The sequence below is a fragment of the Eptatretus burgeri genome, chromosome 2, assembly GCF_056783735.1.
Source record: "Eptatretus burgeri isolate ZD-2024b chromosome 2, Ebu_testis_v1, whole genome shotgun sequence".
Lineage (NCBI taxonomy): Eukaryota > Metazoa > Chordata > Myxini > Myxiniformes > Myxinidae > Eptatretus > Eptatretus burgeri.
In genome coordinates this window covers 46,539,126-46,551,625 of record NC_140962.1, presented here as the reverse complement: position 1 = coordinate 46,551,625, position 12,500 = coordinate 46,539,126, and the positions used below count along the sequence as shown (strand labels likewise).

The 12,500-nt window shown below is 46.1% G+C and overlaps 3 protein-coding genes across 8 annotated transcripts in view; 1 reads left to right on the top strand and 2 right to left on the bottom strand.

The window, feature by feature from the left end:
* Positions 1-12,500, top strand: part of LOC147031969 (uncharacterized) — a 500,872-nt gene that overhangs the window by 70,249 nt on the left and 418,123 nt on the right. The gene's annotated exons all lie outside the window — the stretch shown is intronic.
* Positions 2,000-4,442, bottom strand: LOC147031971 (uncharacterized). The gene has a single exon (XM_085853632.1). It carries the CDS (start codon positions 4,440-4,442, stop codon positions 2,280-2,282), a length of 2,163 nt encoding a protein of 720 aa, XP_085709758.1. The 3' UTR covers positions 2,000-2,279.
* Positions 4,512-6,986, bottom strand: LOC147031970 (uncharacterized). Its single transcript, XM_085853809.1, has 2 exons — positions 4,887-6,986; positions 4,512-4,730 (listed from the first exon to the last, which is right to left on the bottom strand). Exons 1-2 carry the CDS (start codon positions 6,984-6,986, stop codon positions 4,512-4,514), a joined length of 2,319 nt encoding a protein of 772 aa, XP_085709935.1.

Below are 12,500 nucleotides of genomic sequence, written 5' to 3'. Positions count from 1 at the left end.
ACGCTCGTTGACCGGTGTTACCTCAATTATCATTGGGGTCAGCTTATTGCACACAGCTGCAGCAACTCCTTGGGTATGGTAACCATCAGAGCGATCAGACCAATAGTAGGTGTAACCACCCACCATTATCTCGCCGCAATTCGGTCTCCGAACCTCAGAGAGAGCTGCAATCCCGATGTCCAAACGCTTGAGCTCAGATGATAACAGAGACAGGTGATCATCCTCTCTTAGGGATAGGACATTCCAGGCACCCACCCGAAGGGACCGCCTCAGGTTAACCCAAGGAGACCGCCGTCTGGTGGACGACACCTCAGCACCACTCCGACACACTCTCCCGCAATCTGACCCAGGGATGTTACTCCGTGGTTTCCCTCCTATCATCAAAGATTGGGGGTCCCGAAGGCTTTGCCCCAATCCCGTCATCCGGTGAGCTGCCCTGCGAAGGGAAGCTGCACAGGAGGTACTCCCATGGAGTGGGTTTTCAGATTTTTTTGCGGAATGAAGGGTTTTACGGTGGCCGGAGTGCAAATCCTGCCACCAACCTCCTCATAAAAAGTAACCCAACTGCAGGAGGACGTCCGCAGACAGTTGGGCACTAGATATGGATGGACGTTGGCTCACAAGGAGCTCCTCCGCCCTTTGACAGGTTTTGTTTTTTAATCCTGCTGGGTGTCCATATCCAAACACCCTCCTCACCAGAAAACCTGGTGGGGGAGACGGTTTAGTTGCCTACAACCCGACCATGGAACAGGTTAGTACAGGTTTAGATGGTACCTGTAGCAGGTCACAGATCGAACCTGACCTGACAAAAGTCCCTCAAATCGCCAATGATTCCCTTGTAACCCCACAGCGTAATTTGATTCCACACCGTAACGATCAAACATTTAGACTGGTCTCCAGCCTGCTGATGACGTCACATGTAGACGTCACGTGACGAGAAAGTGAGCATCGCCACCATTTTTCACTTGGACTGGGTTTTTTCCACTGATCTCTACTACTGGATTGGTCACCACGGCTCGTGCGTGAAGCCACCGGAAGTGCACTTTCCGCCATCTTGTCTCCCCCAAAAGAGGCGAACTGTCGTAACACGCAACGTTGAACCGGGCCCGGCCGATTTTGCAAAATATATTTCTACAAATATATTTCAACTTCTGTCTAATATTTTAATGGATTTTGAAGTAAATTACTGTTCCTTATTACTCAATAGAATTCCGGAAAATTCCCTTGGAGCTCCTTGGCAATTGCAAGGAGGCGATCAATGCATATTATGTGGCCCGACACAGGGTTGGATCGGAAAACAAACATAGGCGTAACATCCAAGTTACATTAGGCTCCAGGTCACTTCATCAATAACAAAACAAAACTAAAGTCATGTTTTTTTTAATGTGATTTAAAATATGTTTTGTTATTTTAGGCAATTTTTTGTTATTCTACGTTTCTTAATGTTTTCAGGGCAAGGTTGTAAGCTACGAGATGTTGGCTTGAAGGCCGTTTTGAGACCAAAGTTCGCAGGCAAAAGTTAACCGTGACGAGGCCAATAACTCCATAAATAGCCTTTCAATGTCCAACACATCCTGAAACCTTATAAATATAATATCCTTCTCGTAAATAATATCATGTAGCTGTGTACTTTTCTCACAGGCAGCGTGGGGTACCCCCCCCCCCCCAATCTCAACACTCCTTGTGTGTTATCCAATGTAAAGTTCAAAACATTCAGGAGTTACGTGTTAAAAACTGAAAAATTACATCAATAAATGAAGAAGATGATTAGACTGCTTTCATTTTGCACACAAGAATGTTTTAGAATGCACAAACTTCAGGTTAAATCAACATTCCCCTACTAGTGGGGCAGATAACCTCATATATGGAATGTATTGTGCATTTTATGACTAAAGCATGAAATTTTCAGCAGTGTTTGTAAATACCATAAAGTTTATTTTCAGACGTGGAGCCACTTCAGATTTGACTTCTGAGCCCTATGAGAGGTCATTGCCTTGTACGATGAAAAATCTTCATTTTTGGCATTATCGCAGGAAAAACCTCAATATACACCACTTTTTAAAAAGCTATTTTACCTGTTGCTGCACATACCTCTTACTTAGACTCCACATATATCCTACAGGTTACATTTTATATGCAAACAATGACCTCAGCCGGTGTTTATTTAGGCTGGATTAAACAAGTTTAACATATATGCATCTGTATCAATTATCTGAAGAATAGTGATGGACAGGGTGATAGTAATATAGTTCAGGCCATGTTTGTCCTCTGTAGATGATCTAACGGTCTCCTGAACATGAGCACAGGGTAGTGCACATTAGGGCTGCCTTGTTGCACTTGCAGCGCCCGGTGCACCCCTGCTTGCACCCACAGTGTATCAGTTCGTAGCAGGATTGTGATGCTTCTGGAAGGGTGGTCCAGAGTGGCTGCCATCCTGTTGCATCCTTTATCCATCCCAAATCAGAAGGGCTTGCGAGCTCAGGGTCAGGAACTAACGCCTGGTTCCAGATGTTGGCCTGGTAGGTGGCACGCATGATGTGTTGCCTCATAGCAGCCTGTGTGGGTGGGATATTCTCCAGGGTCCTGGACTTCTGAGTGAAGAGCTGTTTCCTCTCTTCATTTACCTCCATGGTGTCGCTGGTTCTGTCGTACATCAGCACCACGAAGCGCTCCACTAGTGACATGGACAGCTCGCTCACAGCACCTGGCACCCATGAGAGCTCTTCAAAGGCCTCAGTCACTTCAGGGAGAGCTGTCCACGTGTCCCAGGCAGTCTTCTTTCCCCTGCCGCCAAATGCAGAGACAGTGTCGCATCCTGTGATTGCATGGAAGACTGGGAGAGTGGCACAGGTTCTTGGATCCAGCTTGCCAACCACTTTGTGTACACCAATGTACCTGAAACTGATGCCAGCACCAAGAGCTATCCACATTTCTTCCGGCTTTATCTTCAGGAATGCAGCCACAGCCAATACCACGACATCAGTGTCGACCGTGCGTATGGTCACTTTTGTGCTCCCTTTCTGCACAGCATTTGACACATGCAGAAGCAGCCGCGTGTCTGCTTCCTCATGAGAGCATGGGGCGAGGTTGGTCAAGTCAGACTGGCCTGTTGAGCAGAGCACCACTCTTCCATGAGTTGGATAGATATCCTTGTCATTCTCTGTTGGCAAACGTGTGACTTGTTCAGAGAGGAAACTGAACAGCTCAGTTTTGTTCTCATCAACACGTAGGAAATCTTTCCAGTTCTTTGGTATCACAGTGGTGGGAACCACTCGTCTCCTGACACCTTTGCCCCTCTTCTGTCGGGTTTTGCCTTTCAGGCTGTCTGGCAGATACACATCCCAGATGACGTCAACACGCCTCGTTTTCGCCAGTTGAGTTGATACGTAGGGCACAAAGACACCATCTGCATAGTCCTGGAAGGTCTTTGATGTACCAGGACTCAACATCTGCACTGTGGCAGCACCATCAAGGAACACTGCATCGACCACAGGGATAGCTGGTGAATCGGTCTCATCAGACTCTATGCAGCGCAGGGGATCGGCCTTGTTGGTGCAACTTCCCAGTTTGCCTCTGTCTGACAAGGATGGTGGTGCTGCCTGGTTTTCATGGGTAAAGAATTGATCCAGATCCCCATCACGTGTTTGGCAAGACACATACAGTCGGGAGAAGAGATTGCAATCACTCCTCAGTGCTGCAAGTTGCATCTTTTGCTTTGACTGCGTCTTCACTGGTGGACGACTGAAGAGTGGCAGCTTGTTCTTGGGAAGTGTGTCTGTGATCGGCTTTGTCGGCTGGTCTAGCCGCTCATCCACGAAGCTCTTGTACTGATCTTCTCCCAAGGACTCCACCTTTCTCACAGTTTCTGCCACAGATGCATCCATTATATTCTTGGTGTCAAGTACCAGAAGATCTTGGCTCTCCTCTAGAAATGGGTTGCCCATCTCATCCAGCACTGCTGTAAATGACCTCACATCTTTCAAGAAGGCTGCTTGCACGCCAAGATGCTGCTCATGGTGACGGTTTCTAGTATCGTCAACGCTCATCTGTGCTTCCAAAGAATTGAGGACCTCAAATTCTTCGGTCATTCTGGCGATTTCTGGACCCGCCACCATCCAGTGTCGCAAGGCCCCAGGATTCTCGGTCAGACCAACTGCTCCACCAGATCCTTTGACTGTTGCATTGTTCTGTTCGTGGCACCGGTCAATTGCCATGGCGGAGAACTTGTTGCTGGTTTTGTGCACGACAAACTTCCCAGCTTTGAATTCCTCCAGGATTGCTGGGTGTTTCTCAGAGAGAGTCATCATGTCCCGGACGTGTACTGAGAGCCACCTGGAGTAGTGGGTGTGGTCTAGGGCAAACATCCAGGGCAGGACTTGTGCCAGTGATTCCACATAGAGCTGGAAGTTGCCCTCACACAGTGCTCTGACATACAGGAGCATGAGGATCTCGAGCGATAGGGTTTTCAGCCAGTAGTCGAAGTGGACACTTTGATCAACTCGCTGTGAGCACTAGTCCTCAAAAGCCGAAGGAGTGGCCTCTGAGGTGCAATGTTCATTGTAGGCTTGATGGAGTAGTGTGTAGAGGCTGGCAGCTGTGACTTGGTAGGCATGGCGGGTCTTGGTCACATGGCTGGCGCGAATAAAGGAATCTGCAGTTCCAGGATTTGCGATGTCAGCCTGCACCAGGGCACTTGTCCACCCGCTATCCTCAAGCCAGGCTCCCAGCACCTGCAAATAAACACAGATTAAGACTTGAGTTTTTGATTAAAACTGTTGACTTTTTTGATTAAAACTGTTGAGTTTATTTTCCATTTTGCATTTTACAGCTGGAATACAAGGAACAGGCCCATCATCCATAACTTTGTGATGTATATTGAAGCATACCTTCAAGACAGCCATCTCGATGTGGAGGCCACCGAGCATGATCACGAAGTGGTCCTCTCCGTGACTGGCTGGCCACGTCCACTGGATTTCCTTGGCCAGAGCATACAGAGGTTGGTCAGCAGCAAGAACTGGAGCTTGTCCAGGGTTCAGGTGCTGAACTGCTGCTTTGACGATGTCCATAGAATGTCGTATCATGGCCACGGAGTGTGCATTGTCCAGGAAGAGAGGCAGCAGTGCATTGATTGCTGCAGGTGGGATCACTGCTTGCTGGATGTCAGCATGGTAGGCAGACCACAAGACCCAATCCCCCTTGTCTAACTCCTTCTCTAGGGCTGCCATCACCACCTTCAGCCACTCGTTCTCTTCATCTGCAGCTCTTGCTGCAGTCTGGAGGTCAGGGGGCCTCACAGGGCCTTGGACTTTAGGTGCAGTAAACTGCTTCGTCTTCAGAGCAGCTGGTGACACACTGGTGTAGGCTGGTGGCAGAGGGGCAATCGACCTGGTGGACGGAGTGGACTGGTTAATGACCAGCACGCCACGGTCAAGGCCTGCACATTCATCTGATGGGTGCTGCATCAGAGAGATGCCAGTGCCGTGGAAGGAATCCTTGGCTGTTACAGAACTTGAATTGTGGTCAATGTTGTCCACAGCTCCTGTCATGAAGAGACCACTGCGCATCTTTGGCGGGCACACAACATCTTCCATCCTGAAGCGTTGGCAAACTCCATTGGTGATGTCGGATGACACTTGTAGGAGGAGGTCATATGAGACACACATCCCGAGATGGAAGAGTGTGTCAATGAGCCCCCTCTTGCGTGTGACAGCATGGACTTTCATTGCAATGTAGAGTGGAAGTGGAGTTTCACGGTCACGGCTGTGACGCAAGGTGCTTGATGACTTCACTGCCCGTGCATGTTTGACACTGTTGAAGACCAGCAGCTGTGACACTGTTAGGGTGGCAGTTGTGGTGGCTGTGTCCACCAGCTGGGTCTGGTGTTTGATGTTGGCCCCATCCTGAATCATGTTCACCAGAGCCAAGAGTGTTGGTGGAACCGCTGCTTTCTGACATTCGGGCTGGAATGATCCATCAAAGGCGAACTTGGTGTCGAACATCTCTTTGCGCACCACCTGTGCTGCTCGCACCAAATGTATGGCATCACTGACATGGTCACAGGCCTTCCTGAGAGCATCTCCAATGTCTTCTGCCAACGTCAGAAGTGTATCTCTCCCTTGTGAATGTGCTCTTAGGTCAGGGAAGGCAGACACGAGTCGGATCTTCAATCTGGTGGTATGAATCCGAGTCTCCACTGTGGCACCCAGCTGTTCCAGTCGGACCTTGTACAGGTCACCCAGGTCTGCCAGCTTGAAAACAGGAGCACAATCGTCGTCACACGTGTCCTCCATGAATGCCACCAACTCAGCAAAGGCGATGCCATGCAGACGAGCCTCATCCCCATGCTCATCCTTGGAGGCAGCTTGTCTGGCTCTGTTGTAGAGAATGCGGAGGCAGTTGCGGTGATACTTGGCGTCGAGGGCAATCATGTCCCCGGGGGCAAGTTTGGCCAGCAGCTCCGTGTCCTCCAGCTCTAAGGCACACTTCCGAACATTCGTGTCTATCTGTTTGGTTGACGCTTCATGTAGGCCTTCAGAGCCAGCTGACTCATTGCAGAAGAAACACACAGGCTCTGTGAGCTTCACGTGGCTGTGAGCAGACCATGTGTGAACAGTCGAACCACCACTTGAACTCTGCTGTACTAGTCGCTGAAGCTTTGTTTGGTTGTACTTTAACCGGAAGGTTTTATGCCACAGGGCGCTGTGTGCAATCAGCGTGGCCTCTACGCCACCTCCAGCGTCCAATCTGTCCAGATTCAGCTCAGTCGGCATGTGGCCAATGTCCTGAAACTGGAGGAGGTCCTTTGCCAATGACACATAACCGCTACCCACAGGTTTCTTGCTGGATTTGGCTGGACACTGCAAGGCTTCCCATGTTTCTGCTTGGCAAAGAATACAAAGCTTCCAGTTAGTTGGGCAAGGTGGCTTGGGTTGCTTGGATGTGCTGCAAGGTTGAGTTGGATCTATCAAGACATGGCGTTTTGACATGGTGACAGCATCCTACACTACCCTGTGAATATAGTTTCTTCAGGCTTGCCACCACCAGTTGTTAAACAGTTCTATAATCTAAGGATAGCTGTTAGCAGAACCTCCAGGATGAGTCTGACAGGCTATCTGAAACACACAAAGCATAAATAGTGTTAGCGCAATCTAAGATGATTTTACGTGAAAATATCATATTGAAATGTGTTGGACCAATGAAAATTAAATGATTTAGATCATCAAAGTACCTGAAATTAACCACAAACACTCTGCAGGATATATACACATCTTCATTGGAATAAAAATGCATTGTTTACATCGTTCAACATGTTTATAATGAAGGATGGGATGGTAAAAAACAGTTATCTTCGATGTTCGAGGTCATTGACCTCTCAAGGTCATTAAAGGTCAAACAGAATGGCTCCACGTCTGAAAAGAAACCTTATGGTACGTTAGAACTTTCATGCTTTAGTCATGAATTGCACAATTGATTTGCCTATCTGCCCCACTATATCATTTGGAGGAGTGGGGGAAGGAACCCTCCCCTCCCCATCAGACTCTCCCCCTCAGTCACTTCCCTCCCTTACACCATGGATCCCTTCCATCCCACCTCTCTTTCTTCTCTTAATGTTGTCAACTTTATATGTACTCAGGGATCAGGACTCGGACCATTACTATTAATTATTTACATCAATGATTTGGAGAGAGGGGTGAAGAGGTTTTCCAAATCTGCAGATGACACAAAGCTTGGAGGGAAAGTGGATAGCAGAGGGGGTGGTGATCAGATTCAGGAAAGTGTTGATACTCATAGATTGGGCAAAAGATTGGAAAATGTAATTTAACCTGAACAAGTGTAAGGTGTTGGGGATGGGGAAGAAGTTCTTCCGAAGAACAATATAAATAGAGATTACAGGATACAAGGGGTAATGTTGGAGTGTGTCACATGGGGGAAGGATCTCGGGGCGGTAAGAGATATGGGAGGTAAGCAGGTAGCACAGTGTCAGGCAGGAAAATGTGAAGCAAATCTGGTTTTCAGTTGTATTTGGAGGGGGATCAATTATATATCAAAAGAGTTGTTAACATAGCCCAGGAATTTAGTGAGGGCCACATCTAGAATATTGTGTGCAGTTTTGGTCACCACAACTCAGGGAGGACATTGCTGCCATGTCGAAGGGTTCAACGCAGGGCGAACAGATTGATTCCGGGCCTCACTCGACTCAGCTGAGGAGCAGTTGAAGGAGACAGGGCTTTATGCAATAGAAAGAAAGAGGTTACGAGGCGATATGATTGAGATGTTTAAGGTATTGAAGGGCATTGACAAAATAAGTGCAGAAGAATTATTCAGCAAAGTAGACACAGTGATCGCACCAAGGGCATTGCTTGAGAGTAAAGAAGAGTCGAGTTAAGAAGGTAGTGAGGTCGGGGTCTTTCACTCAAAGAGTAGTAAATGCATGGAACGGTCTCACTGGAACGGAATTGGTGACAGAAACAGTGGATGGGTTTAAATTGGAATTAGATAGGAACCGGGAAGTTATGGAGATTGAGGGGTAGAGGAAAAAGCCTGGTGTTGGCAGTGCAAAGATGTAAAAGGTGATTAAACCACGAGAAGTGACATTCTCTCACGGTCACATGAGGTCTGTGATTTTCACAAGTTCATTTCACCAACTAATAAAACTTTGCATGAGTTGCATGCAAAGTTTATTGCTTGCATTTGGAGATTTCTTACTGCCAGTCTGCTGTTTTCATATTCGCTGCAGTGATATTTTGGGGTAGACAAGATGGCGGAAAGTGAACTTCTGGTGACTTCACTCTTCCGTATACAATCGCTGTGGACGTGACCAATCCAGTAGTAGAGATCAGTGGTTTTTTCCTGCCGCACAATATGGCAAATATATACACAGTCGAGGTGAGTTCGGTGATGGCATTAGGTTTTTAGGCCATCTCTATCATCTCAGTAGAGATGACCTAATAATAACAGTCTCGAAGTCTGTCCGTCCGTCTGTCCACAATCAAACCGAGTGGAGACAAATAACCAATAGTGGAATGGATAGAGGTCGATGAGACATGCACAACGATATAACTTTCAAGGTCGTCCAAGGTCGAGGTCAAGGTCACGAGGCTGTCAAAGTTGCGAAAATCGTCGATTTCAAATCGTATCTCCTCCCTCATTTATCAAGAGAGATCAAATGTTATTAGTGATTCAGATACTATGGACTATTATCTAGAAGAACACGAGCCATTTTTTTGAAATTTGCTCTCGTTCCGATTTTATAGCCTTTCAAACTTCGCTCTGATTCCCCGTATGGGCCATTCATAAAGTACATACAAAAATAAAAGTATTAACTTAAGAACCGGAACTCTCCGAGACAAATATTACATTTGAAGCTTTTGTCAGATTTAACTAAAACAATGTAACACAAGTTTATATGCACACTTACTTTCATTTATGACATTAACATTGTTTTGAATGTCAATTTGTACTTTTATTTTCATAAATGACGTGCTGTGATATTAAAAGAAAAAGGTAAATTACACCGCTAGGGACTGCATTGTCATGACTTACAAACATCGGTTCATAAGGAACTGCTGGCTTTGCAAGCGATTAGCGATGTATGAGGGGGTGGGTGGTTTAAAGCCCGCGTACGGGCTGTGTACAGGGTTGGGTGGGTGGTACGACGGCTGCATACAGAGGGAGGTGGGCGGTTTAAAGCCCGCGTACAGGGGTGGGTGGGTGGGTGGTACGACGGCTGCATACAGAGGGGAGTGGGTGGTTTAAAGCCCGCGTATGGGCTGCGTACAGGGGTGGGTGGGTGGGTGGTACGACGGCTGCATACAGAGGGGGGTGGGTGGTTTAAAGCCTGCGTATGGGCTGCGTACAGGGGTGGGTGGGTGGTACGACGGCTGCATACAGAGGGGGGTGGGTGGTTTAAAGCCCGCGTACGGGCTGCGTACAGGGGTGGGTGGGTGGGTGGTCGCTCGCCTGCATGCAGAGGGGGGTGGGTGGTTTTGAAACCCGAAAGTAGAGCATACGTACTTTATGAACTGCCCCTATTCCAATATGGCACAGAGTTACTTACTTTCGACCTCTGGCAGAAATGACCGACACTCCCGCTCGGGGGCATTTTTTTTTATTCTGGTTCCACACAGTAACGGTATTTACGAAGAAACTATCGATGTTTTCCTGACAGAAATGTGGTAAATAAGCGTTTAATTGGTTCCATTTTGACACTTCTTTTTTCATCTAGTTTAGTGTCACCCTCTAGTGTCAGGTAGCCGAAACGTTCATAATCTTCCACACCGTAACGTTCCACACCGCAACGTATATCGCGTTACGGTGTGGAAAGCATTCGTTACGGGGTGGAAATACAACATTTGAAATGATTTATCTGCGTATCAGTTACATTTTTTTAAGGTATTTCAATTACAAGTCAATGAGATTCATAATAAAACGTTTCAACTCGTGAACAAGCAGAGTAGATTTTTAATGTAACCCAGAAAATTCTGAACAAATGAATTTGCCTGTTACGGTGCGGAAACGTGCCATTAGCATTTCTCACTGCGCCTCAGTTTCAGTCAGACAGTAGCAGGAGTTATTATGAGCACTTCTGACAGTAGAGATGAAATATGTATTCATATTTAGATTTGTTCATATTTTAGAGCCGAGGTGAGTTCATATTTTAGTTCCCGTTTCCAGGATGGTACGTCCTATCCACACCGTAACATATAAAAATCTATAATCTCCAAAAATGTGGATAGATCAATAATAAAGTGTGTCTTCATTGATTATATGCTATCAATCACCGGAAACAATGTGTTGAGATGAAAAAATGATATTTTTGGACATTTCATATTATTCATTGCAATTCTATGCTTATTGGCCACTTTTCAGAGAATGACCCATCCGTCTACGGGAAGCCGACTTTCACAGGGCAGTATATTCGGTGGGACTCCTACAGCTCCACGAGAAACAAAATTGCCTTGATCAATATCCTGGTTAAAAGAGCACAGAGGATTTGTTCACCTTGTAATCTTCCTGCTGAAATTGACAAAATCATGAATATACTCGGTGAGAATGGTTATCCCGAGCATGTAGTGAAGAGATACGTGCACAAGTTTCGAAACACGACAAAAGATCGGAAGATTGGTCCCGACAAATGTCCAGTCTACATCAGGATGCCCTGGAAAGGGCAATCATCACGAAGGTTTGAACTACGCTGAACTAACTCATCATCCCTCTGTGTGTGTATATCACTACTTACATCAAACATGACAAGTGGTTCTTCACCTGTACTCGTTTACAATTTAAACAAAATGATTACAAGTTCAAAACAACTTCCAAATAAAGTTACAGATGTCAAAATAAAAGCACTACATAATCAGGTATGGTTAAGATCAATCACATCACTGTGCTCAAACATATCAGCGATACATTGCACATATTTAAACCCATCTCACCACAGATAGTACAGGGTAATTAACACAGCAGAATGGGTTAAAATCGACTTCGATCCTTCTAGGCACACAGCTTTCACTTTAATGGTTTAAAGTGATACAAAACCGATTCACTGTATAGGATTGTACTGTACACGATAAAGTGTTTGACTATAACAGCCGCAAGCACTTATCTGCCGTCAGGAGTTTCGTAATCGTAGTATCACAGGTTCGTTGGATGTCGTACGCAGATATTGACACAAGGAGTAGTGTTCATACAGAAGCTTTGGGTCATTTATTCATTCCCAAAGACACTTCAAGAAAGTTCTTTAATCGCTCAGAAAACTCTGTGACAATAATACTTCAGAAATACATTATAGTTCCACTAGAAATCAAATACAATAAATCAAATGAACAGGAAACAGACGCTTGTATTTAGATAAAATGTCGAATCGGCCCGGTCACACCAATGGCCTCATGGCTCAATATGAACCTCACAACACGACGTAAGCTTTGCAGACATGAACCTCACAATGCAGTATAAGCTTTACAATATGATGTAAGCTTTGCAGAGTGATATAAGCTTCCAGAAGCTGCAAGCTTCGCAGAGAGCCAAAGCTGTTGGCTTCCCAGAATGCATCTACATCCGTTCTAAGCTGCGCCCAGAGCCTTTGCTCCAAGCTCTGCCCAGAACATCCACTCAGACCTTTAATGGTTTTAAAATCTTTACGAACCGACAAATGTCATGATTAACTTTTTGTGTTCAAAATATAACTGTAATGTCAGTCCCTAACCCTGTTTTCCCCATTAGCCCCAAAGTTTGCGGATTTGCGGTTCACGGGGATTTTCAACAATGCAACTCCCGCGGATGGCAAGGCCCTCCTTGTATATACTTGAATACTGTGCTGGGTATCGTGTTCTTATGAACTCTCGAATTTGGGAATGTCACCCGTGTGTTTTTTAGGTGATCCACACGCCAGTGTCTCGAAAAGACTCTACGTAGGTAATATTCAGCAATTTGTTTTGTGCATTTGTTTGAAACATATTTGGTGGCCCTCTTCTACTCCAAGTAATTTGTATGATGCTTCA